This window comes from Ranitomeya variabilis, chromosome 1, assembly GCF_051348905.1.
Source record: "Ranitomeya variabilis isolate aRanVar5 chromosome 1, aRanVar5.hap1, whole genome shotgun sequence".
Lineage (NCBI taxonomy): Eukaryota > Metazoa > Chordata > Amphibia > Anura > Dendrobatidae > Ranitomeya > Ranitomeya variabilis.
The window spans coordinates 300,760,915-300,787,850 of record NC_135232.1 but is presented as its reverse complement, the minus strand read 5'-3'; the positions used below and the strand labels follow the sequence as shown (position 1 = coordinate 300,787,850).

The following is a 26,936-nucleotide window of genomic DNA, read 5'->3' as shown; positions in this document are numbered from 1 at the left end:
AGTTGAACTGAATCTTTTCCCACAAAATCGTAAATCAATCTGTGCTCCTCTTCCTGCTCATGGATACATCTGCATTTACGATATAACAGGTTCCCTTTAATTGATCTACAAAATTTCAAAGTAACTCCTTTATTGAATTGTGTTATTATGCTTTGTTTTATAGCGCCATCATATTCCATAGCGCTTTACAGACCTCATTATTATCAGTGTTCCTATTTCAATCCCCTACGAATGTCTTTGGAGCATGAGAGAAAACCAGAGAACCCTAAAAAAAATCCACGCAAACACAGGGAGAACATACAAACTCTTTGCTGATGTTGTCCTTGGTGGGATGTGAACCCAGGACCCCAGTGTTAACCTCAGAGCCACCAAGCTGGCCTTGGGTTGTAGACCTAAGATGTTTTGTGATCTTTGCAACCTGAAAGAAGAAAACTCTGACAGGCCATTGGTGTCATAGGAAGTCTGCTGGTTTCAGCACCACAAGTTATACACGTGACATTTTGTGAACTTATCACATGCCCTCACCTCCCACAGCCAAGATATGGAAGCATTGGTTGCTTCTTTATTCCATGTTCTCTGGATATGAGGGATGCTATAGAAATGCAGTCATGTGTTCTTCATCAGAGCCCTGTATGCTCTTGTGTTCCACTGATCTTCTCTCCCTCCCCCCTGTGGCTCTTCCTCTCTATTCTTCGCAGTTCCTCCCCCACTCTGCCCCATCAACTGCAGATTTAGTTATGCATAGACAACTGTAGCAGAAAATCTAATTTGATGATTAGCCGAACTGCCAGGATCACTTCATGTCAAGAGATGCTATCTCTGCTTTCTCACTGATTAATCCCTCTCACAAAACAGCTGCAATGAACTTGCCCCTAAGGGCTGATTGTAGCCATCAATGTATCTTCAGCATGTCCTGACTATTGAGCACTGCAAAATGAAAGTCTGCCCGTAGTCGCCTACTCTTTCGGGTAATGGCATAGCCTCTTTGGTGAACAATCTCATATGCCTCATGTTGAACTGACCTTGATTTTCTCAATCACATGCTTTAAAGCTGAAGAAGCATGTCGTAAGAAGTAATATTGATGATGTTCCTTCTACCTACCATTTACCTTTAATTTTCTGACGTTATTAACATCGCAGTGTCACAAGGAGTTTTGCGCCCTACATTAATTTAATAGCATACATATAGTTTCAACCCAAACATGTTTGCTTATTATAAGACTTGTCCTGAAATAGGAACTGCTTCCCAGGTTCACCCATGTGTTCAGCCAGACCAAACACTTCTTATATCACTAGGGGCAAAATGACAAGTGGTTTCCAGACAATTCAGATGTATTCTGCCTGTGGAACAATAACAATAGGATCAGACAGGTAAAAAAGAACAACTGGTCTGATCCCTCTTTCACCCAACAGTAGACCTCTACGGAGTGTAAATCCAGTGAAATTTAGATTGGCAGCAGATCGAAAACGGTGAAGGTGATACATGTGACTTATCTGTAGGAGCACAGAACGCGAACCACCCCAAATTAACCAAGAGAAAAAGATTCAACACTCCTTGTGGTGGTAAAGAAAACAATATTCAGTGGTGCAATCCAGATAAATAACCTTTCATTCTACTTTAGATCTTCATCAGACAGATTGCCATGTAGAAGAATGGAGTATAGATCAAGCATTGAATGACACCCCATGGAGTGTCCAATCTTCTTTTTTTTTCTCACATTGAAAACAGAGGCGGCAGGGCAGTTTTAAAGAGAACCTACACATTAAATATTCAGTCAAATCTGCAACATGTCATAGAGCAGGAGGAGCCGAGCAAATTGATGTATAGTTCAATAGGAACATATTCAGTATTGTTATTGCTATTGTTTGTTTTTCGAGCACCATTGATTCCATGGTGCTGTACATTCAAAATACAAATATAAATTACGGCGAACAAAAGGAATAGTAACAGACAGGTACAGAGGGGAGAGGACCCTACCCTTGCGGGTTTACATTCTATAGAATAATGGGAAAGAAGACCGGAGGTTTCAGCAGCTCCGGTGTTGGTCAGGCAACATCTCTAAGTGGTGTGGTGACGGCAGAGTCATTGTAGGCTGGCAGAAAGGGAGGTTTTCAAGTTTCGTTGGAAAGTTCTGAATGTAGGAGATAATCGGACGTGTTGGGGCACCAAATTCTAGAAGATGGGGGATACTCGGGAGAAGGTTTGCAGGCGATTTGGTGAGGAATGTACGAGTGTGGATGACAGAAAGAGGTGTTGAGAGAACCAGAGATTACATGGTGGGGATAGGTTATATTTGAGTTTGTAGGTAAATGTTAGTAACTTGAAGTGGATACGTTTGGGTAATTGGGAGCCAATGAAGGGAATTGCAGAGGGGAGAAGTAGAGGAGTAGCGAGGAGAGAGGTGGATTAGTGGGGCAGCAGAGCTAAGGACAGAAAAGCCTAATCTTTGACTCAAAGGGAATTTGTCACCCCAATTTTTGCCTGTAAGATGTGGCCACCGGCATCAGGGGCTTATCTACGGCATTCTGTAATCCTGTAGATAAGCCCCCGATGTAACCTGCAAGATAAGAAAAACAGGTTATATTATACTCACCCAGGGGCGGTCCCTGTTCAGTCTGGTCCGATGGGCGTCGCGGTTCGGGTCCGGCGCCTCCCATCTTCATACAATGATGTCCTCTTTTTTGCTTCCTGCCGCGGCTCCAGCGCAAGCGTACATTATTTGCCCTGTTGAGTGCAGAGCAAAATACTGCAGTGTGCAGGCGCTGGGCCTCGCTGACCTTTCCCGGTCAGAGGCCCAGCGCCTCTTTTATGGGCATTAAATTTCTAGTCATTACATATACTCTAACTTGCGTTGCCCCCTCTCACCATAGCTTCCCAGAGTCTTTGGGAATCATAATACTGTACTAAAAAGTTCTATTAGCTGTCAACACCAGAGATTGGCCCCCTGTAACCTCTCTCATGGGATAAAATGCACGTTTTTAAAAAAAAAAAAATTTTTTAAATAGTGTGAAGGAGATGAGCAGCTGTCAGACACCACTGGAGCTACTTTTTATAAGAGAATGAATATACAATCATTGGACAGCTTAATATGTCAGGAGTGATCCACCAAGTGAAATCAAGTGTTTATAAGAGCAAGTCGAATGCCCAGTTATGTTAGCCATTTGTCTTTATTTCTAAAGAACGCCTCGCCCGGATCCAAAAATTGCATGGTAAACTTTTGCAAGTGTAATACCTTCAATTTGGCGTAAAATGTAACTCCTCCTTATTAAATGCTCCATCGTTGGTATTCCGTTTTCTTGCATTTTCACTTTTTTTTTTTAAATTATTTAGCACTATGTGCTGTAACCTCTCTTCTATTAGAGGTCAGGATTATTCGTCAGTCATTAGTCCTGAGGACACTATAATTTGCTATTTCCGTCTGAGCGGCTGCAGTCTTCTTGTGCCTGGGTTAGTGGAGTTAATGGCTATATATATATATATGTTCATGCATGCTTGTTTGGAGGAACGGAAGCAAATTCATTTACTACTGAACGGTGGAAGAGCAGTTGCCTGGAGGCAGGCTTGCATTGTTGGCAAATATGTTTTTTATTTAGATAGAAATGGTTGTAGGCTTGTGCTGGGAATACTGTGCACGTCTGTACACATTTACAGGGGGCGTATTTTTATCACACTGATTGGGGTGAGCTGCCCTAGATCAATATGTGCTATTGACAGTTTCCATAATGTGCTTTTATTGCATGTATCTCTTATCTGATCATCTACAGGAAACGCATGCTGGGTCATAATGACAAAATAGTAAAGGTATACAGAATTGTGTATGCATCTGACTGTGTGTAATCTGTCATCATCTTTTTTTTTTTTCTTCAACAGTATGTAGTCGTATTCCCATTTTTCTACTATTTTCTATCATATTAGGTACAGAATATCTTAATTGCATTTATCAAAGTGATGCGCAGCTACAAAGAACAGACCATGACCAGGCACCTCTTTCTCACATCCTAGTGGGAAGTTTTTACACTAAAGGCTGAGTCACACATAACGATATCGTTGCAACGTCACACTTTTACCCTGATAACCGGGTAACCGATGTTTACCCTGGTTACCCGGGTGCTGCAGGGGGACTTCGGCATTGTTGAAGACAGTTTCAACGATGCCGAAGTCGTTCCCCTGATCGTTGGTCGCTGGAGAGAGCTGTCTGTGTGACAGCTCCCCAGCGACCACACAACGACTTACCAACGATCACGGCCAGGTCGTATCGCTGGTCATGATAGTTGGTAAATCGTTTAGTGTAACGGTACCTTAAGCTACATAATGACAGTAATTATAAAAATGAAAATACAGTTGCAAACCGCATACTTGTGGTCAAGTGACATCCGTGGAACCAGAATGTGGAGTCAAATCCCAACGGTGTGCATATTACACACCTCTAGGGTTCGGTAAGCTATGGGGCTTGTCAAAAATTTAGAGTTGGACAACCCCTGTAAAGGGCATCTTTCATCAGGTTTTTGCTGCCTAATATGAGGGCAGCATAATGTAGTGGTAGAGACCCCTAATCTAGTGATATAGAAGCAATACTGGGCTACTTGGTGTAGTTTTGATATAATCTCCTGCTGATAAATCAGTGATTTTAACTAGTGGACTAGTAAACCTGCTGCCATGTAGTACTCCATATTCAGGAGCTCTGTAGTGCCCTGCCCCCACCAGTGATTGGCAGCTTTTTGCCAATCATCGGTGTGGGTGGGGTTATATAGAGCTCAGCTTTTAGAGAACTGCTAGATCTGCACCAGATAAAACAGTGGTTTTATCAAAACGAGTGACATATTTCTGTAATCAAGATCTGCTCCCCCACATTATGCTTCTCACAGGTGGAGTAGCAAAAACCTTGGGAAAGATTAACTTTAAAGAATAACCATGACCTTAATTTTTTTTCTATAAATCAATGGTACTTGTGAAAATAAATAACTTTGTAATATCTCTCATATCAGAAAAATCTAGTTCTTTATCTACCAAGACGGATCATTTTCAAAATTCCCAATTGTCTGGTAAAATCTGTATTCAGAGAAGACAGTCTAACATTACTGTATGTGTAAATGGTACAAAAAAAGCTAAATTGGCTAACCTTGTCAAGTAAAGGCAACAATAAGTAAGGTTGCATCAGTCTGCCCTTTCTAGCAGGGCTGTGAAGTCGGAGTTGTGGAGTCGGTGTTCATTTTGGTGGAGTCTGAGTCGCAGTTGAAGTCGGTATAAAATGGACTGACTCCGACTCCTAAAATATATAATAAATTGGGTAGTTCAGTTCAGGATGTGCTGTAAATGTTTTCATAAGAATTTGGGAAAGTTATGAAATGTCCTATAAATGTCTGTTCTGTTCCTGATCTAAGAATCTCGGCTTTTAGTTTATATGAATCTGTGCTGCACTTTATGTACATGCTCAGTAGTGACCAGTGCTGTGGAGAAGAATCTGTGCTGCACTTTATGCACATGTTTAATAGTGGCCAGTGCTGTGGAGATGAATCTGTGCTGCACTTTATGTACATGCTCCGTAGTGAGGCAGGGCTGTGGGGTCTTGTAGTTGAAGTCAGTCGGAGTCGATAGTTTGGCTTACTGGCCCTGCTTTCTAGAATGAAAATACCAAGAAGTTAAAGAGGAGAAACTAAGCATATTCATTTATAGTTTTTTATAGCAAAAGATTCAGTATATCTTGTAATGCAATAGTTTTATTTTCTGCTAGTTTTGGGCTTGGGACTGGAGTACTATTAGTCAGTGACAGTCTTTACTGTATGTGTGAACAGACAAGTATATCACTAAGTAGGACTGCACACTAGACTTTTAAGCCCAGAATGAGTAATAATTTAATAAATTAAAACAAATTACAAGTTATATTGAATATTTTCCTATAGCAAAATATATCAGCTTGCTCAGCCCCATCTGCTTTGACATGTCTATGAATTGGACTGCTTGTTAAACCTTATAGGGTTCCATAAGTATTACAAGGTCTGGCTTCCGACTACTGTCCTGATGCTCTGCTCACCTATCGCTGCATCCTGGTCCTCCGCTTGCACCATCCCAGGACTCTCCTTGCCGCATCTCCGTATCCCTTGCCATTGCACATGCTGAACACTGTAACACTGTGAGTGGTAACACGAGGAAACTGTAGCTCATGGTGCAGCTATAGACTACTACAAAATGGCGTTTTGCTCCCCCACAGCTGTGACCTGGACACGGGGTGTGCCCAGCTCACAGTTGGAGGCAGGCACAATGCAGGAGATGCAGATGATCATAGTCTCCTGTGCCCAAGGACTGCCGTATTTGTAGTGTGTGTCGCTCTCAGGCACTTATACACCAGCAAATAAAAATGGCAGCCTCCGGCAGCTACAGCAAAAATTTATAAAAAATAAATAAAATTAAATTGTGCATTTCATTTTGCATTAAAAATAATTGATTAAACAATCAATAATTACTAATACAAAAATAAAAAATGTGATACATTCCTTTTAAAGAGGTTCTGTAACCAAGTGAAAAGTGTTTAAGTTTTTGCTCGTATTTCTGCTACTCCCCTAAGTATTCCATATCTTTTTCTTTTGTAAATCCACCATACAGTCCCAGAGATATGGGTCTTTTTAAGTTGTGCTGATTTTTATGGTCTTTACGTGGCTCAGAAGGTAAAAATCTTAGCAACCTAAAGACACGCCCCCAGAGAATCCTGTCCGCCACTTGAAAAGAACAAAAAAAAGTTTGCATTAAATAAAAAGATGGATATCTCAGAAACTGTATGGCAGATACAGAAAAATAAAAGCTGCATTCTCAGTAGAGGAACAGCCATAAAATAAGAGCAAAAAAATGGCCACTTTTGTCCTGGTGAAAGGTCTCCTTTAAGTATCACAAGTTAATGCTCACTTTAGCTTGTGCTAGGTTTTGCACTAGGCGGACTAAGTTTTCTTTGACTTTTAGCGAGCCATGGATCAGATCCAGTGGACGAATTCCTGAGTTATCTCTTCTTCGTTCGCATAAAAAGTTAATTAAAAAAAGTGTATGAAAAGGAACAAATGAGCAGCGCTTTAGACGCCACCGTACTGCAAGCTCCTCCATTTGCCTTTGAGAGAGAGCAGGAGGACAGATGGAATTTAGACAGGCGTTTAGAGTAATTACTCTGTAACGAGGATTTTGTTGTGAAATTAGTATCTTAAGGAGGTGGTGCAGATATCTTTCAAAGGATGAATACCTCATTAAGAATCTGAATAAAGGGGATAAAAAAGGAAGTGCCGCTTTACAATTGGAGCCCGGGAGACACCTGCCTGGTTTTAAATAACAGCTTTGTCCTTCGGCTTTTAAAACTTGTATCAGTTTTGCTGAACTGCTTTGTTTAAGTGATACAAATCGCTGGTGTTTTGCATACGGTGGAAAGTCTGTAATTCTAAAAATGTATGTCACAGTGAAATGAATGCTTCTCCTAGCAAGCTTCCATTACATAAATACAAATCACAATGTTTTTCCTTCTTACACCCTTAATAATACTGCAGTCTACTTAGTAACTTCGAATGATGACAGGTAATTATGCTGTCGTTACCTTTCCTTGCCGTAATAGTAGCTGGCCCAGGTATATTCTTTAAAACCAAGGTGCACAGAAAAGTTTTCTTTTATCACTTTATGGCTGAGATGTGTCATCTCATCGGAATATCTGTAAATTTATATTAACCATGTCATATAGCGGATAATACTGCGTCGTATCGTTATTACAACTGTTCAGCTATCCAAAATATTTATGCAATTTCTTGTTTCAATTGGATTGAAAGTTTGACATTCGTTCTGACAATTATACATTGTTTTCAACTAAATTATTTAGAAGGAGTAACTATGACCCTCGACTCCCAAACCCCCCTATCCCAAGCAAATTTGACCCGTCTGCTCTGTTCTTCCAACAATACAAGCCTATTCTATGGGAGCCTTGCTTTCCCGACAGCAGATGTTGGGGGGAGTCTCTGCATGACATTCCTCTAGAGTCTATAGTATAGACCTATAGTTGACAAATGGTCGAACAGCGGGCAGGATCCACTGGTAAAATCTAATGGGGCAGGGTCCACTGATCTAATGTCTAACAGCTACTTCAGTTACAAAATGGGTCACATTTATTGATAAGGTTGATTCTGCATCAGAATATAATGTTGAGCACATTTCCCCTTTTAAAGAGGTTGACCAGCGTTAGAAAAACATGACCATTTTGTTCTAAGAACAGCACCACACCTGTACACAGGATGTGAGTGGTATTGCAGTTTGTCCTCATTCACTTTAATAGAGCTGAGCTGCAATAACAAACTGGACAGATATGATTGACTTCGTAGAAAAAAGCCGCTACACTTTTCTAATTGTGGATGACCCCTAGAATGCATGACCTCTAAAATATACACTTTCACATAACCCGGGCTTTTTAGGCATTTGTGCAAATCATATGGAGGAACTCAAATAAATAAACGTTTACAAGTTTATTTCAAAATTGCAAAGTAAGAGATGGAAAATGCACAACATTGTAATCATTATTGTTTGCGAAAGTAGCCTTGAAAAACAGAATTTGTAGGTTAGCGCTGACGGAGCTATTGTTGCTGCAGACGGAGTTCCTGTGTGTCGGACATGGTTTTCGAAAGTATCCACCTATTTGAGGCAGGCACCAAAATGTGGCTGAATGTGTTTTGGTGCCTGCCTCACATAGATGGATACTGTCGAAAATGGTGTCCGATAGATCACAAAGTGACTATGCCTGCATCATGTAAATCATGGGCTCCGTTAGCGCAAATATACAAATCTACTTTTTCTGGACTTCAGAAGTAAGCCCATTGGCGCCACTTACGAATGAATAAAACGTGAGGTGAACATAGCCTTGGTTGGACACTTACCACTATATGTGAACTACTTGATTCATTTCTTGTGCTCTTGTAAATATACTCATACAGTATTTGCACATTTACTATATAAGACAATGCAGAAGTGCATAGACTATTGGGTGTACACATCTGCCCAGTATTTCTCCGCTGGTAACTTTGTATGTCTTGTGATACTATACTATTGCACAAAATTCAATTATCTTTGTAAATAATGTTAATATATCTTATTGTGTATGTACTGTTACAAGCATTTAAGGGTGTGAGACATATTTTGCACTCGACATACTAAACTGTATATACTGGAGAGTTTAAGGCTGCGTGCACACATTGCGTTTTATACCGTGCAGATTTGACACAAAACTTGATGGGATTCCTGAGGCCAGCAAAGTGACAGTCTTGGACTCTCATGCACACATTGCTTATTTGTGATTTGCAGAATGGTGCAGATTCAAATCATTTTTTCACCAATTGGCGTCAATGAAGTCAATCAAAAATGCTCTAGAAATGAAGGTATAAAAATGATTGTGGATTTGTTGTGTTTTTATAGTATTTTTGCTCCAAAAAATGCAGGGGGTTAACAAAAGGAATAGGGGAGTATTATCTATATAACACACACACACACACACACACACACACACACACACACACACACACACACACACACACCATATTATAAAACTGCACTTTGGTGCCTTGCATATGGAGCTTTTTGAATAGTTTTGTATTAACTAAATAAATTTACCCTGCCCTTAGGGTATGTTTCCACGGTCAGTAAACGCTGCTTGTTTGACGCTGCAGCGTCAAACAAGCAGCGTCCAGATGTTCCAGCATAGTGGAGGGGATTTTATGAAATCCCGTCTCCACTATGCGTGGAAACCCGCACGCGGCGGCCCTGCGACTCCGGACATGCTGCGCGTCTTTTCAGAACGCAGCATGTCCGTACACCTTGCGGGGACGCAGCGTCCCCGCAAGGCATATCACAGGGCCCTATGGCGAGGGGTGCGATGATCCCGGATGTGTACTGTACACATCCGGCACCATCGCGTCCCATTAAGGGGGCGGGGCTTAGCGCCGAGCGGCTTCGCCGCTGCGGCGATCCCGCCGCGTAGCCTTAACGTGGAGACATAGCCTTACTCTTGCATGGTACAGAAATGACATTTCTCATAATGAAGCCATTCACATATTTCTAGCCACAGGGAAAAAAGCGATGACAAACAGGATTAAGTGGACACAATTACTAACCTTTTTTTTAAAGGGAGTCTGAAGGGGATTTAGTCCTAAAAAAAAAAAAATGACAATCTTAAGCTACATTCACACAACCATATTTTCGTTCTGAGTGCTGTCTGTGAAAAAAAAAAACTGACAGCACTGGGACCAATTTTATTCAATAGGTCTTTTCAGGTGACTTTTTTTTTTTTTGTAATGGACAAAATGTCTGCATGAGAAAAATCGCCACATGCATCGGTTTCCTTCTCTTCAGATGAGACTCGCCTATTCAAATCTATGGGTGCGCAAAAAATGTATTTGATCCCGTTTGGATCAACTGCATAACATTAGATTTTTATGGATACATTGCATAGGAAAATATATTTGGTCTTGTACACTTTAATAACTGCTGAGTTGTGAAAACTGATACCATACGGACCTCCTAAGAATGACAATACAGTTGATATGCAAATTGCCTCTGCTGAAAAAAAGAGGACTTAACTCTATAGCGCCACCTATTGGAAGTAGCGATCCTACAAGTCACAATCAACCCTTTAACGAGTCGTGCAATATGACTTAGGATAAAAGCCAAATCAGTATCTCAATTCGCAGACACGGTGTTTCGGGCTGTTGGCCCTCGTCAGTGCGAAGCATGAGAACTGATTTGGCTAGGTGAGAGGTTGATAAAATGTCCATTTTTTTCAAGATGAACATCGGACAGTTTTGTCCTAGTGTTCTAATTGCTATCTCTAGCATAGTTGATTAAACTTTACATCCAAATTATGCCATATAAATTAAAGTGCACGCACGGTGTGGCCAAGAGCCTAAGTGCACTATTTTGGACAGCGCTGACTTGCCTGAAGTGAGCACTGTTGGTGCGCTGAGCCTCTTAGCCATGACAAGCGTGCACTAAACACTCTATTAAGCTTGTTTGATTAAACTGCAGTTTCAAATATGCTAAATAAAGTTATCAGTGCACCCTTTTCGTGGCCAAGAGACAAGCCTGTGCTATTAATCACCAGTGAGGGAGGCTGGGACATCCAAAACCAGCGGGTGAAACAATGCACAAGAGCCTCTTGGCCACATCAACGGTGCACCAAGCACACTGACTAGCAGATCTGATTCCAGTTTAGTTTTAGGCAGAATGAGGAAACAATTGAAGCAAAAAAAGTGTGGGTTTGTTTTTGTTTTTTTTTTAGGTGGGCTATATCTCTCAAAAGGCTGTTCTTGGTTTACTGTCCATTTGAGCTAACAGACTCCTTTTAGCAAAGTTGTGATTTAACACCTACTTCCATTGGCAAATGTTAAGCAGATTTATTCTAATTTTTAATATTAGAACGTCATGTTATACTCTGCCAGAACATTTAGATTTGTTTCAGAATGTGTCCTTCTATAAATCGAAGGTTGCTGAACATAAAGACTATCTAAATAATATAGTTAATTTATATCTAAGATGGAATCTAAATCTGGGTCTACAAAGATTGTCTATACATAAATGTAAAATTGGATAGGTCTTGGGTCGCACAAATGTATAATTCATACGTTCAGATACATGTTCAATACGCCATGTTCATATTCCTATATAAGAGATACAAAAAAAGCACAGCAGGTAACATGACAGCAGCCGTGAAAAAAATACATTATCAAAATCAGTATGATGTTTTTGCCGTATTTAATAGCTATCATATAACACATCCTTTCCTGGCTTAAATTTGTGGGTATGATAAACCAGAAAAAAACAAAGCCCAGATGTAAACAAAGCTTTGACGTGTTCACACTGCTCAATGGTGCCGTTAAGCGACTTCCTATGGGCTACATCCAAGCTGATGGGCAGTCACATAATACCTGTTTAAACAGGCTGACCACTCGTTGATGTGCCCAGAATGAATATTAAAAATGCTCATTCTGTGCGCACGATAAAGGACGATGGATTGTGGGTGGAAGGATTGTAAAGAATGATGTACTGCCGAGAACAATGAATATTAAGTTTGCTTAAAAATATCTGACCCGACCAGGAAAGCAGTTTGCTTAATTGTCAAGTGATTGCCTGTTTACACAGGCCGATAATCTGGAAAAGAGTGTTCCTATTAATATATCGGCACATCTAAGCGGGCCATTAGGATTTAGGATTTTGTGGTGTATTATATGTACATAAGCAAATAGATATAGATACATTTGAGATGGAGATATAGAAGGTATTGGGGAGGATGAATAGATTGATAGCAATGAGTATACATAGATAAAGACATTTAAAAAGGGAGAAGATCCAAAGATGTCAGAGCTGCAGTATGATGTCATGTCTAATCAGACATTTATAATTATACATTTTATGTATTCCAGATCATGTATAAATATTTTACTAGTTTTCTATTACTACTGACCATTGCTCATTTATGGCATACAAATCTTGGCTCGGCCCATCAGCTAGAGCAGAACAGGAAAAGAATTACAGCATTCCAAATTCCAAAAATGTACTCTTCTTCACATGTGGAAATTGGCTACAACATAGGATTTCACACTCGTCGTTGAATCCCATTAAGGGTATGTGTCCACGTTCAGTTTTGCTTCAGGCTTTGGTCAGGATTTTATGCAGGTAAAATCCTGACCAAAAATGCACCTGAGGTCACTGGCAGGTCACCTGCGGTGTTAATGCGTGTTTTGCTCATTGTAGCAACATGCTGCGTTCTGAAAAAACGCACTGCATGTGCGTTTTCGCGGGAAAAACGCATGCGTTTTTTCCTGCACAGTGGAGACGGGATTTCATTAAATCCTCTCCACTATGCTGTAACATCTGGACGCTGCGTTTTTGACGCTGCGGCTCAGCGCTGCGTCAAAAACGCAGCGTTTCCTGAACGTGGACACATACCCTAAGGCTGCATGTCCACGTTCAGGATGGCCGGCGGTATCGCCGGAGCGGCGAAGCCGCTCGGCGCTAAGCCCCGCCCCCTTCTGGGACGCGATGATGCCGGATGTGTTAACTCTACACATCCGGGATCATCTCCCCCCTCCCATAGGGCCCTGTGTTATGCCTTGCGGGGACGCTGCATCCCCGCAAGGTGTACGGGCATGCTGCGATCTGAAAAGACGCGCAGCATGTCCGGAGTCGCAGGCCCGCCGCGTGCGGGTTTCCACGCATAGTGGACACGGGATTTCAAAAAATCCCCTCCACTATGCTGGAACATCTGGACGCTGCGTGTTTGACGCTGCAGCTCTGCGCAGTGTCAAACAAGCAGCGTTTACTGACCGTGGACACGTACCCTAATACGGAACAAATGCATAATTGAGAATTGATTCACACATGAATTGAACTCATTATTGCATGTACGTGTACACATATATGTATATATATATATATATATATATATATATATATATATATATATATATATATATATATATATATATATATATATATATATATATATATATATATATATATATATATATATATATATATATATATAATTATAATGTGTGTGTGTGTATATATGTATATATATATATATATATATATATATATATGTGTGTGTGTGTGTATATGTGTGTGTATATGTGTGTGTGTATGTGTATATATATATATATATATATATATATATTTATATATATATATTTATTAGTGGGCACAGCAGAGTTCTCTCCTGTTTTACTCGCTCATTAACCTTCTCACAGGAGGGCACTTTAAGAAGGTATTTGTTTCATATCCCTGCCCTCCCAATGATGCTATGGAGTGTTTATCTACAATTACTCCAGTCTTCAAATGTTTACTTTAACACAAATTGCTCAGGGTTATCCCAGTGGTGACTGTCAGACACTAGATGGAAAACCTAGCGAGATTAATCATAAAGGGCCACTAATATAACAAATACAATTATGGGAATGTTCGTATTTATATTCAGCATATGTACTTGTTTAGATGAAATATATTTATATACTGTATGATCGGCATGTTATGGCTACAATTAAACAATATTTATACTATTACAGATCTAAACTATGCATTAAATACAAGTATTGGCAGGAAGCCGTCTATATACTGTATACATAGAATTTCTGCAGGCTCAGAGCTTTAGCACAGACTATTATTCACATTACCAAATGAAATTACAGCCAAGACCATTTTATGTAAAAATTTGAATTATTTATATTTTATTTTCTAATGTGTGTATTCTCCGGTGCTGTACGGACGGTGAAATCAGGTCTTACGGTAGATGAAATGACAGGATGAAATAAAATATCTTTAATAGTATTTCAGTGTATGGTATAGTCCTTCTGATATACTATTGTTAGGGTCACACGACCGTAGAGCCTCTCATCCAAGATAACGGCGTAGATTATGCTAATCACACTCTGTTTAACATCTGATCAGACTGTGATCACAGATTCTCTCCAATGAGAAGATGGAGAAAAGAACATCTCCATCTCCTTGCTTGGCCTAGTGCGATCCGAATGTTAGAAGAAACTCTGGCATGGTGCTTTTTTTCTCTTTTTTTTTGGGGTGGGCATATATATCTTTTCATCTCCTGGCTATCGGAAAGCTGGACCTTCAGCTATATGGGTTGTTATCCAGTCCTAGAAACCAAGGGCTTATTCACACACAGCATTTTTGCTGTTCTTCTGTGCGGAAAAAAATAAAAAATGCAGCCTTTTACAGTAGAAACAAAATTAATGGGATTTCTAACATCTCATTCACAAGTAAATTTTTTTTATTTGGTTTTTATTTATTTTTTTTAAAGCTGCGTTACGTTTTGTGCTTTTTAAGTAACAGTATGTAAATCCTTTCAGCATTTTTGCTTGTTTTTTGTTTTACCTAGTCATATGAATGCTTTTTTTTGCATGTAATGTTGGCAATGTTTTTCTGTAAAAAAAAAAATTAGCACTGTGTGAACATACTGTAACATAAGACTTGCCTGAACAGAATCTTATGAATGTAGAAAAAAGAGGTCATGGAGATATTTACTTTGGTAGTAGCAGAACATGTTTTTGAATAAAAGTTCAACAATTATTTAGGTAAAATGAATAAATCTACGGAAAATGAAAAGTAGGTAAGAAGCTTTAATATATAAAGGACCTTTCTTCCCTGTGTAAATATTTCAGCTGCTTATTCCTATAATATAGATGACTTTCTTGCAGCCACATAATTGATGTGGCAAGTAACAGAGGGCTTTTCACAGTCACGGACGGAGATGGCTGCAATCTCCCCTTGCTGTGAATAACATGCAGCAGACTCTTCCTGTCAGCGGATCATGTTGCTGCTTCATATTGTGGGATTTCAATTTGCGGTTCTCATAATTGCCAGCAGCCGCTAATTTCCAGGGACGATCCTATGTTTTAAAGATGAATGTTTCTTGACTCTAATGTTTTTTTAAATTTTGCCTTTATATTGAAAAATGGAATATGATTACAGTAATGTATTAACCAATGTCATTAATGTCTTCTTGCAGTGTGACCATCTGCCTAGGTGACCATAAGTCCCTGTAACCATGTTGGCCTGTCTTCAAAGAACCCAGAACCCTCCAGTAAAGCATCTTGTATGTTCAAACAAGGGGCTGGAGCCTCGAAAGTGTAAGTGAAAAATTAGACTTATTTTATGCAGATTTACTTTGTTTATTTTTCCTTGTGTTTTTTTTTTTTTTTTACAATATTTTCTAATGATAGGTTGTTGGATACTCATTATACAATACTGATCACGAATGGTAGAAGTCATAGGTTCCAATTTACTAATATCCATTCGCTGTGAACATGACTCTAAACAATTTGCTAAGATAAAAGAATAAAACTACGGCAATTAACAAAAATTTGATCTTAAATTTCGGACGTTATTCTCATCTTTGTTCCTTCTTTTCCGCCAGTGCCGAAGTGGTTAAGCTGCCTAAATGCAGCAGCGAGGCTTTGAGCTGAAAGTCTTCCATATCCAGTGGCACCAGCTCAGTGAGAGATATGACAGGGTCTGATAAGGCCCTTTCACTTCTTTCAATAGGCCTCTATTTTAATACAGCTTCCTTTGTCTAAAATTCTGGGTGATTTCACTCCTCGTCCCGCTCTCTTCATTATGTGTTCCTTTTAACTCCTGCCATGCCAAAAAGCGTATACATCATCAATGCAGAGTGCTCAAATATGAATAATAATGGCTTCTATAGAGAAAAGTGTGTTGCTGGTTGATAAAAAATAAATTGCTCCAGTCCTATGCCCCTCGCATTTCTTAGGTAAGTCATTGCCCTGATTTAGAGACCAGTTCCAATGACCTGAAAATAAGAGTGTGGGTCAAGCTGGGTTTATAATGCAGATTACCTCCTGACTAAAGAGGCTTGATTGTAATGTCTGTTTATCACGTGTCTGAGAATTACAGGACATCTATTACCAGCCGGCGACAGGCGTCTACTAATGAAGGTTAAACTGTTGGAAATAAGTACCTATGATATTATTTGGCTTCCTGTAATCAGAGCATGTGTGACTTCACCATAAATCAGGCCGAGGAGCACGAAATACATTAAATATTAAAGTGCGATGGTAATGGCTTAATTTTATGCAGCAAAGTTGTAACATCAAGACCGTGTCATGTGGCTAACCACTTGGCTATTATCGACACGGGCTTTTTTTTAGACTTGCATTGAGAGCTTGTGACTATAACTCCTGACTTTCCAGTCAGTCAGAAGTTGCTGTCACAAGATGGTAGCTCGGAACCATAGTGGTACTGGGAACAGCTGAAGACATTGGCTGTTGAGTGTATTACTAGAGTCCTAGTAACCTAGGGACCTTATGTTAGCTGCACCACTCCAGAGATGCAATAAAAAAAAAATAACCTGGAGTGGTGCTTTAAAAACATAATACAGGATATAGCCTATATTATTAGTGTTTAGTATTTAGACAGCTTAAAAGTAGACCAGACAGGCAGAAGATGCTCCACCTTCATCCCAGCGGCCTTGGAACATGTCGCATTTAGCTAGATGTGAGACATATGTCCTTGCGTCACCTCATGGTTTGCTGACTGTAGAGTGTGGACTAATATTTTGTGACCAAATGTAGGACTCTCCAATGTGAAGCCCCCTTTTCTAGACCCTTTCTAAACCTCACTAGAGAGTTTTGAAGTGTCAAAGCAAGCAGGAATTTTGACAGAAAACATAGACACCTGATTTTATTTTTTTTTAAACAAACAGACAGAATCCTGCTTCATTCGGCTCAGGTTGGGTTTACATCCGTTATCAAGTCAGTGACTGGAGGCTCCAGTGGAGATGCAAACCAAGGATTAATTAATCTTCTGTACTTTATTTTTTCTACAGTACAGGCAGTAAAATACGGCACGGTTATACATTTGTGCTTTTAGGTGCCATTTACAATTTATTTTTATTTCTTTATATGACTGGAAAATCGCACAATGTACCGTACTTATTGAATGAAGGGCTTTAAGAGATTCCCTACAGTTAGAGATGAGCGGATCGATCCATGGAGGATCAAGTTTGTGTCAGATTTTAGAGACTAGAGAACATAAAAGTTGCCCAATAGCATTTCCCACACTGCTCAAGCATCAGAGAGCAGACTAACCTCATCTTGCATTGTCGCATGGGGTTTCCCATAATGCCCTGCAGCTATGACATTTTCCAAATTGTCATACCTTGTACATTAGTGGTCACTGCCTTGCCCATCACAGATCTGCGATTCTCAGTGGGCACAGCCTATATGGCAGAGGGATTTTCTATAGCCACAGTCACTGGATAAGACTCTATTCCCTATATTGTAAGTTCTTATGATCAGTGGAGTCCTCTCTTGCTTGTAAAGTGTAAGCTTTATGTTTAATGAGGTTCTCTGTCACTTCCCCATGTGTATTTTCTGACCAATTACAAGCTTTCCAGCATTGTGATTTGCTCTAATTTATTCACCGCAAATCTAATTTTTTGGGTAAATTTGGTGAAGATTTCAAGATTCGCTCATCTCTACTTAGTCTCATCCATTACCTTAGGCTATAATGCCATCCTTTAAAGGCTCTGTACTCATCATGAGTATCTGGTGAGTTTTTGATATTGCAAATTTTCAGCAGCATTTAGGTAAATGAGGTTACTGGCAGGTTTTTTTCATTGTGTTTTTGAGTGCGGTTTAATCAGGTTTTTGATTGTTTTTTTTTCTAATCCTGTTTTAAGTATAGCTGCTTTTGTTTTTAACACTTCATGGTATTGGGCTTTGACAAAACGTTATTGCTACAGTCATGTGCGGATTTCATGCGTTTGTTTACCTGTGTATTTTCTGTATCTAATGCAATTCTATGTGGAAAATAAGCACATGAAAGCGACTTACCCACAAGAGAAATTAACACCTATTGCAGGTCAGTTTACACAGCCTATGAAAAAGCAGAGTGTTCATGAGATTTCTATAAATCCCATCCACTTTGCTGGAACTGTAAGACGTTATATTTTTTGCACAGCGAAAATACGCAGCATCAGAAACTCACTATAAAAACCCATAGTGGGAACTTATTGGCTAGATCTCATCCAGAAAATTTTGTTTACATTTTACATGAAATCTGTCAACAGTTTTTATACATCAAAATTTTTTACAAGGCAAATACAGTTTTCTATGTTAATAATTTCAATGAATTACTTAAAACCAGATGGCACACAGGTAATGTGTGTCTGGCATTCATATTTTAAATGCAGCCTTTAAGTTCAATGGGCAAATCTGATCTGAAGAACGGATCAGAATAATTTGCGCTGCAAATGTATTTGTTTTACACACAGACCAATCACTTGCATTGTCGACGTGCATTGTATTTGGTACTCTGACAACATACTGACCGAAAATACACTCATCTGAAAGAGCCCTACGATTTACCTCATTAGCCTTTTATTCGTTTCCGTAACGTATACAGCCGTATTTTTTTGGACTATAAGGCTTCTTTCACACTAGCGTCGGCACGGGGCCGTCGCTATGCGTTGGCCCGACGTGCCGACGCGCGTTGTGAAAGTGATGACCGACGTGGGCAGCAGAAGCAGTCTGGGGAGGAGGGGATGGCATTTTGGCCGCTCATGCGCGGTCGAAAATGGCGGACACGACGCGCAAAAAAGTTACATGTAACTTTTTTTCGTTCTGATGGTCCGCCAAAACACGACGCAACCGTCGCACGACGGATGCGACGTGTGGCCATACGTCACAATGCGTCACTAATGTAAATCTATGGGGAAAAAGCATCCTGCGGACAACTTTGCAGGATGCGTTTTTTCTCCTAAACGACGCATTGCGACGTATGCAAAATGGCACTAGTGTGAAAGTAGCCTTAGATGCACAGGACCATAAGATGCACCCAAATTTTTGGGTGGAAAATAGCAGAAAAAAGATTTTTATAAGATGGGGGTTCGTCTTATTGTCTGAATCTAAGGTATATTACCTGAGAGCCGGTGGTGGTACTGCGGGGGGTAACAGAAGGCAGGGTCCCTTCCTCAGGAAGCCAGCGGCGGCATAAGTGCAGCAATGCTGCAGTCCCGGGGTGCGATGCTGCGGGGTCCCATGTTGGTGGTGAGGCAGAGCTGGAGCAGGGTCCCATCCTCAAGATACCGGTGGCAGAAGAGGTGTGGCGATGCTGCGGCGGTGGGCGGTGCAGAGTGCCCCTGAGCAGGGTCCCCTTCTTCAGGATGCCGGCGGCAGAAATGTGGCGGCGCTGCGGCCTGATGTCCACGGTGAGCAGAGTGCATCACCAGTTTTCCTCCGGCCATCTTCCTAAAGCCGTGGGCCGCTGGAGGCTTCAGGAAACTGGCCGCCTGAGGCCACACATGCACAGATTGAGATCTCGGGGGGCCATTTTCCGGAAGCTGAGTGCCGCCGAAATTTCAATCTGCGCATGTGCGGCCTTCGGCGGCCATTTTCCTGAAGCCTCTGGCGGCCCACGGCTTCCGGAAGATGGCCACAGGAAAACCGGTGATGCACTCTGCTCACCGTGGACTCCGGGCCCTGGCACCACCACATTTCTGCCTCCTGCATCCTGAAGAAGGGACCCTGCTCAGGTGCATTCTGCACCGCCCACCGCTGCAGCATCACCACACCTCTGCTTCAACCCCCTGGTAAGCCTGCGTCCGCACTATAAGACGCACCCCCCCATTTTCCTCCCAAATTTTCTTTGGGAAAGTGCTTCTTATAGTCTGAAAAATACGGTATGTCGTCATGGTATATTGTAGAAGGATGCTAGTGTTAGACCTTCATCGCGACTACTTTGTCACAATACCTTGTTGGTTGCAATATGACCCCATTCGCTTGCATTATACTGTGATGTAGCATTGGTAGACTACTATTTTTCACCTGTTTTGTTACTAATGTCACGTTTACACGAACTGATAATTGGGAAAGAGCATTCCTGTTGAAAAGTCTCATTCTTTGGGTGAAATAATTTTTAAGCTTGCTTAAAATAATCCTTCACTAAAGCACATCATCCTGTGTGAACAGGACAACAAGTGCTGACTGGAACAACGACATTCATTGCCCACAGAACGATCGTATTAAGTCATTTTCTGTGCATGTGTAAGCCTAAGTACACACCTGTGTTTGGCTGGTCTGCGTATGGCTGCATACATCCTCCCTTAAGCTCCGCCTACTTCTGAATGCGTCCTGCGTACCTATCTTTAATACTGGGTATGCAGGAACATGCGTTGTATGCGGATGCGTCTGCATGCGGTGTTTTGACGTGCCCGCCGACTGCACGGGAGTGCAACTTTTTGCATTCCCGGGCGATCGGCAGTCACGTCAAAATGCTGCATGCAGACGCATCCGCATACAACGCATGTACCTGCATACGCAATGTTAAAGATAGGTACACAGGACAACGTAGGACGCATGCGGAAGTAGGCGGAGCTTAAGGGAGGATGTATGCAGCCATACACAGACCAGCCAAATGCAGGTGTGTAACCAGCTTAAGTGAGGTACGCCTGTTTTAAAAGGGCCATTAAACTCATTTAACGCCCCCATGTAAATGCACCCAACGAGTACAAATCCAAGCGTCTGGTGCCCACGGTAGCAAACGAATGAGTTTCTGATAAGACTGCTACTCTCTCATGGTCACGTCCATCATTCCAGATCTCATGTTCCTTGGCAAATGCTAAATTAATCTTCTGTTTTTATTGTGATCTAATCAGCTTTGATAAGCCAATTTCTCATTTCTAACCGTGGTCAGACAGGTTTAACCCCCTAACCACCACATGAAAAAACCACGCAATGCAGAGTAATAAACTACCTCTCCGGCATATCTATCCCCGTTCTCGCGGCTGACTGCACGGCAGGAGCCGTATTTAAATTATAGATAAATCATCATCTGCAAATCTGTGCGGCCAAATTCATTCCTGTATTGCTCTGTTCAACGGAGAGGAGCGGCTTCTGTTTAATTAAATGTCACTTATGTACTGTATGCCTTTATTCCTCCACCGAGCTGGTTGGGCATCTGTATATTGATGAATCGGGAAGCTTCTGAAATCCAAGATATAAAATAGAATTGTAGCCATTGGAGAATGTCATCGATTTTCTTTTTCTACGCTCTCACAAACTTGTCTCATGTAGTATAATTGGTTCTGAACTTGGGCCTAATTTAGTGGATCCATTCCATGGCTTGCGTAGAAGCAAATCGCAAGTTTTGGCCGAGGCTATAAAGTATGGTTTTAGTATGTATTACGCAGATCAGCGTTCTGCTGTGTGATTGCACAATGACAGGGAGAATCAGTATCAAATGTGAAAGGTGAAGCAGTGTTTGTGAAACAAACAAGTTTCTTCCATTTAACCCCTTCTTTACCGACGGACACAGAAGCAAAGTCAGCATTACAGAACCGGAGAAAGGAGCAGTGCTTCTGTCAGACAGAGAAAAAGAATTCTCGCATTAAATGGATTGGAAGGGCCCTGCGGCTCGCCGGAGGCAGGTTTAAACCCCCCTCTGTACTGTCATTTAAGAGACAGATCTGCAAATATTCTCTCTATTAATATTTCATTTGTCTCTTAAAGACACAAGCCTGCGTTGGAAAATGTAATTTGAAAGAGAGCGTTTAGCAGACGCGCCATCATTAACCGCTTCAGCACTGGTGGGAAGGTGGGGGCGTAGGGAATTGATTGCAAATGAAATTTTATTTTAATGGCTTATGTTTGCAGAATAGGAGTTATGGTCAAACAAAAAAACAAAAAATACTATGCTGGGTGAATTGACGTCACAACGACAAGGCTGAGAATTTGCATCCAAGTTACGTGCACCTGAAAAGTTTATTTTTGTTCCGACAGAACACAAGGTCCCTAAAGGTCAAGGGTTGTGCCTGAGAAGCCAACAGATGGAGAAAGCATAAAAAAGCTAAAAATTAACCGTCTACTAAAAGCTGTCTGCAGTTAAAGGGACACAGATTCATTAAATAATGTAGTGTTCTCTGCTACCAGCTATTGTAGCCTTTAGTGTTCTTCAATGGGATGACTGAGAAATGTTTCTCCTTAACATTTACATGTGTATTTTAGCATCTTTATGTACATAAGATTCACATCTCATTTTAAGCTACATCAAAGGATTCTCCCCAACACATACCTCCGTCATGTTCACAGACGCCCATGCATGCAGCTACACCAGTGTCCTTCTGGCATATATTGGGGCGGTTTATCCCTTTACTCACTGTATAGTAAAGCAAAGTTAATATGCTTTTCCATGATACAGGGACAAATGAATGTATATGTAACTTTTTTTTTTTCCAAAGCAATAGCATTTCCTGGAGGAATATGTTGGGGAATACTCCTGATGTGCACATCTGATATAAGAAGAAAAAACGAAATGTGGACAGAACCTTAGCTGTGCTTTTGGATTGGATGAAATTGATATAAATGGATACAGAATCCCTGTACATCCTGCATGCTTACAAGGACCTGCTTATATAAGGGTTAATAAAGCTTACAACCAGTCTGTTGAGCTGCTCGCTTAGGATTTGTGTTGGCCTCTAGGACTATAACACGATATGACAAGCTGTGCTGTTGCACCAGTCAGGGCTAATAACGTGTCTTGCCTCGTTTGTGCTGAGCAGACGTATGCAAAATGATGTGTACACAGTCTGCTGCCTGGACCAGTTTAAAGGTGCAGATCCTTCTCACATTAGGAAAAACGTCATATGCACCATTACAAAATGAGTCTAAATGCTTAAAGTAGACTAAAAGAATACAGGACATTGTTTAGGTCATTTTTCATTATGCTATCCTGTATAAAATAAGCATTTTCTACTACATAACGTGTCCTCGATATCTCTGGGTCCTATATCAAATAAGTAGAGGTTCCCAGTAGAACAGGGTTTCCCAAACTCCAGACCTCATGGCCCACAAGAAATCATGTTTTCAAGTTTTCCCTGGTATCGCACAGGTGAGAGATGGTGGGGCAATATCTAAGGCCTTGATGAGAATTCCATCAGCTGCAATACTAAGGAAATCCTGAAAACATGATCTGTTGTGGGCCGTGAGGACAGGAGTTTGAGAAACACTGTGTAGAATAAGGAATCCGAAATCTAACATCCAACATTCATGTTCCAAGTACAGACCTCAATGTCCGGACCGGACAGGTCTCAAAATCCAAACTCAACTTCATGCAGGTCTCTGAGGCTGATGACTTTGCGTCAAAAGATATGCGCTTATGTAAAAGTGAATGTTGGACATGTGAATCTGGTCTAAGGCACATGGATAGCCATTTCTCACATCCATAGACTTGTATTGCCAAGACTGATCATGATTTCAACTAGATCCATCTTTTTAATGCTGAACTCTATGGAAAACGGATCTGTTGAATAGCCATCTGTTTTCTTCCATCTGAAACAGATCCAGTAAGCAAAAAACAGATCCCTTTCAAATGGGAGAACATTGGATTTGTTTTTCATAGACTTCAATGTTAAAGAAAAAATGGATCCAGTTGAAATCACTTTTTTTAGCTGGATTTCTGCAGGATATGTTCTAATGGATGATTACTGAACATGTGAGCATAGCCTTACAGTATAAAAAATTGAAAATGTTTTAATGATGCTAAAGATATATAACTAGAGTTGAAAAATTTGTCCATTTCCAATACTGAAACGATTAATTTTTTTTATCAGAAATGTATATGTCGCATGTATGACAATGGAATGTATTCCAGCATTGCTGCGACCATTAGTGGTTTTGAAATGCACTTAAAAAAACACATTAATTTACTAATTTCTAATAGTAGCAAATTCTCATTTCTGAGCCCACGATATAAGTGATGGCTGGATTCTGATTGGTTTCATTATAACATGATGTAGTCTTCAATGAGAAATTCTGCCCTCAGCCCTCACAGAGAGGCCTTGTCACAAGCCATTATGTAGAGCAAAAGTTCCTGAATTTTGTGTGAATATTTATTGTTCTCTTAACCCCTTTATTCAATTTCCACTGTGATATGTAATACACAGGGTCACTATGACTTTCATGGCCCTGTTATGTATTTTATGTGAAGCCTTTATTCTCTCCCCGGCATAATTAATATGGTTTTTTGCTTCTGACTAACCTTTTGTAATGAATAAATATTTCCAAAGATAAATTTGGAACAAGATGTTAATGAAGGAGCAAGGCCTTACCGTATTTTCCTTTATCAGAACCTATTTGTAAATGTTTCCAGAACGGGGCTCAGTGAAGCGGATCATTTCTTTGCACACCAGACTTCCTGTTTTGCTGAACCAGAAAGTTCTTTTGTGATGACAAACAGCAAGCGTCCATTCCATGAAGTCAAACAGCTGCTCAGCAGGTTAAGAAATATCTCGGCTAAAAGCAAATATTTTTAATTAAATCCCTTGGAGATGCTGGGAGTGGTGTGGCCTACAGATAAAGTGGGTATAATACTGTATGTGCTCTTGACAAGTATTACGAAAGGATGTTGCCTCTTAAAATTCTGAAGAAAAGCTACCCTTGCACTTTGTAACTGGATACAATGACTTCTTGGTCTTGTAGACCTGTTCACAAAATAAGTACAAGGTAAGGGGAGCAATGAAGCTTGCTGGAACCGTCAGGAGGACCCCATATACATGAGATTGCCGGCCTCTTGTGTCAAAATCAGAGCAAGGGTATATTTGATTATAGGTTCATCTTTATGGACCTGTCTTTTTTTTTTTTTTGTTTATCAGTGATCAACTCTAGGCAAAGGGAGATTATAAGCATGATTATTTATTGTAAATATCTGAAAAAAAAATGGCATTGTCATATTGGTCTGTTATTATAGAGAAGTGAAACTTTACACCTTAGTTAGTTGACAGCAGGTATGGACTGGGGCTGAAATTCAGCCCTGGCATTTGAAATCACACAGGCCCATGTTGTGCCCGTTCCCATGAACCAGATGGGATATATTACTAATATTACCCTGGATGGAGGAAAGGAGGATTTACTACAAGACCAATATTTCTAATGATACCCGTGGCCTGCTGGGGTGACGGAGTCAGTGACTTTGTGCTCCATCACAACTCTTAACAGTATGGGTGTCTTCAGAACACCTATTCTGTTAACAACATAGCAGACAAGGCAGCCCATGACCAGACAGGCCCTTCTGGCATTTACCAGAATTGCCAGCTGGCCAGTCTGGCACTGGTTGACAGCCAAATGACAAATGATGGCTTGTTTGTTCATCTGGAAGTTACCTCGGCCCTCTCTCCTATATAAGAGTGCTCACTCTGCCGAGCAATCCTGGGTTCTCTATGAGAAAGCCGCTGCCAGACATCCCTGGCAGTGACTTATTTCCAGGAGAACAAAAAGATCAACAGTCCAAAATTAAACAAATCTTCGGAACCTTAACTTCCCTGATAAACAATTGTCCAGGGCTCTCCTATATGGCAGATGAACTTATTGTTATCTGCATGTTCGGCCAACGTTGGTCTAATATGTTTTGGGAGCGACGTCATGTTCTGTTGCCACAGTCCAATGAAGTACATTAAAGAATGCAGGAGTCATATGTGCATGCAGCTTTAATGCAACTGTCATGGAAGGGAACCTGTTCACTCCAAAGACCCCAAAATAGCCCGATGAGCTGGCTCTATAATATGTACTCTTTGGGTAAATGCATATCACTTTATATATACTGTAGTGATGTAGTACTGTATCTTTTTAACTATTTCACTGTTTACATTGCTCCGTACAGCACACCCAGCGTGGGATCGGCCACACGGTCGGCGATTTTCGCACCAAAGTCGCGTTTCGTATGACGCTTTTCCCGCCATTTTTTTTCAGCCAATGAAGGAGTGTGTGCAGCGTGATGACATGGGTTCCGGCTTGCTTTGTGCGGCGTCACAAGGGGTAAAACCGCCATCTTAACGTTTGGGATATAGCGATTCCCACCGTGAAACACAAATTTTGCAGGGAGAGAGAGAGAGAGAGAGAAACAATCCCCATTGACTTGCATTGGGTTTCGTGTTTCGGTCGGCCCCCCGACTTTTCACAATAATCGGCCGATTTCACACGATCCGACTTTCGAGACAGTCGGGTTTCACGAAACCCGACTCGATCCTAAAAAAGCAAAAGTCGCTCAACCCTAGTTTTTACGATTCGTATCCAGCATAGACGATCCAACTGTGGATACCTAGATCATACATTTTATCTTTATTGATAGTATAGGTTATTTTATTTTAATTATTTTTTAGAAAATGTTGGACATTACCTTCTAAGCTTCACTTACGTAAAACTTAAAGCTATTGTTCTGTAGGACAAATGTAACAATTGCATATCCAGTTATAAATGTAGATCAACATTTTAAGTTACTAGCCCTAAAGAGTTTTCTGTGGAGTCGTGAACATGTCCTTATTTTTCCACAAGTCCAATCCCCACAAGTGCCATGTACGCAGCCTATTAACGTTTTGGTTGGAGTCCAGGAGGATGTATTTATTCTCTTT

General features: G+C 40.8%; 1 protein-coding gene across 2 annotated transcripts in view; it reads left to right on the top strand.

Moving 5' to 3' along the window:
• Positions 1-26,936, top strand: part of FAM222A (family with sequence similarity 222 member A) — a 113,914-nt gene that overhangs the window by 53,103 nt on the left and 33,875 nt on the right. For both annotated transcript variants that reach the window (XM_077295733.1, XM_077295744.1), the window contains exon 2: positions 15,525-15,645. In XM_077295733.1, the coding sequence (XP_077151848.1) occupies positions 15,564-15,645 (82 nt within the window). In that variant the 5' untranslated portion in view covers positions 15,525-15,563. The remainder of the gene's footprint in view (positions 1-15,524; positions 15,646-26,936) is intronic.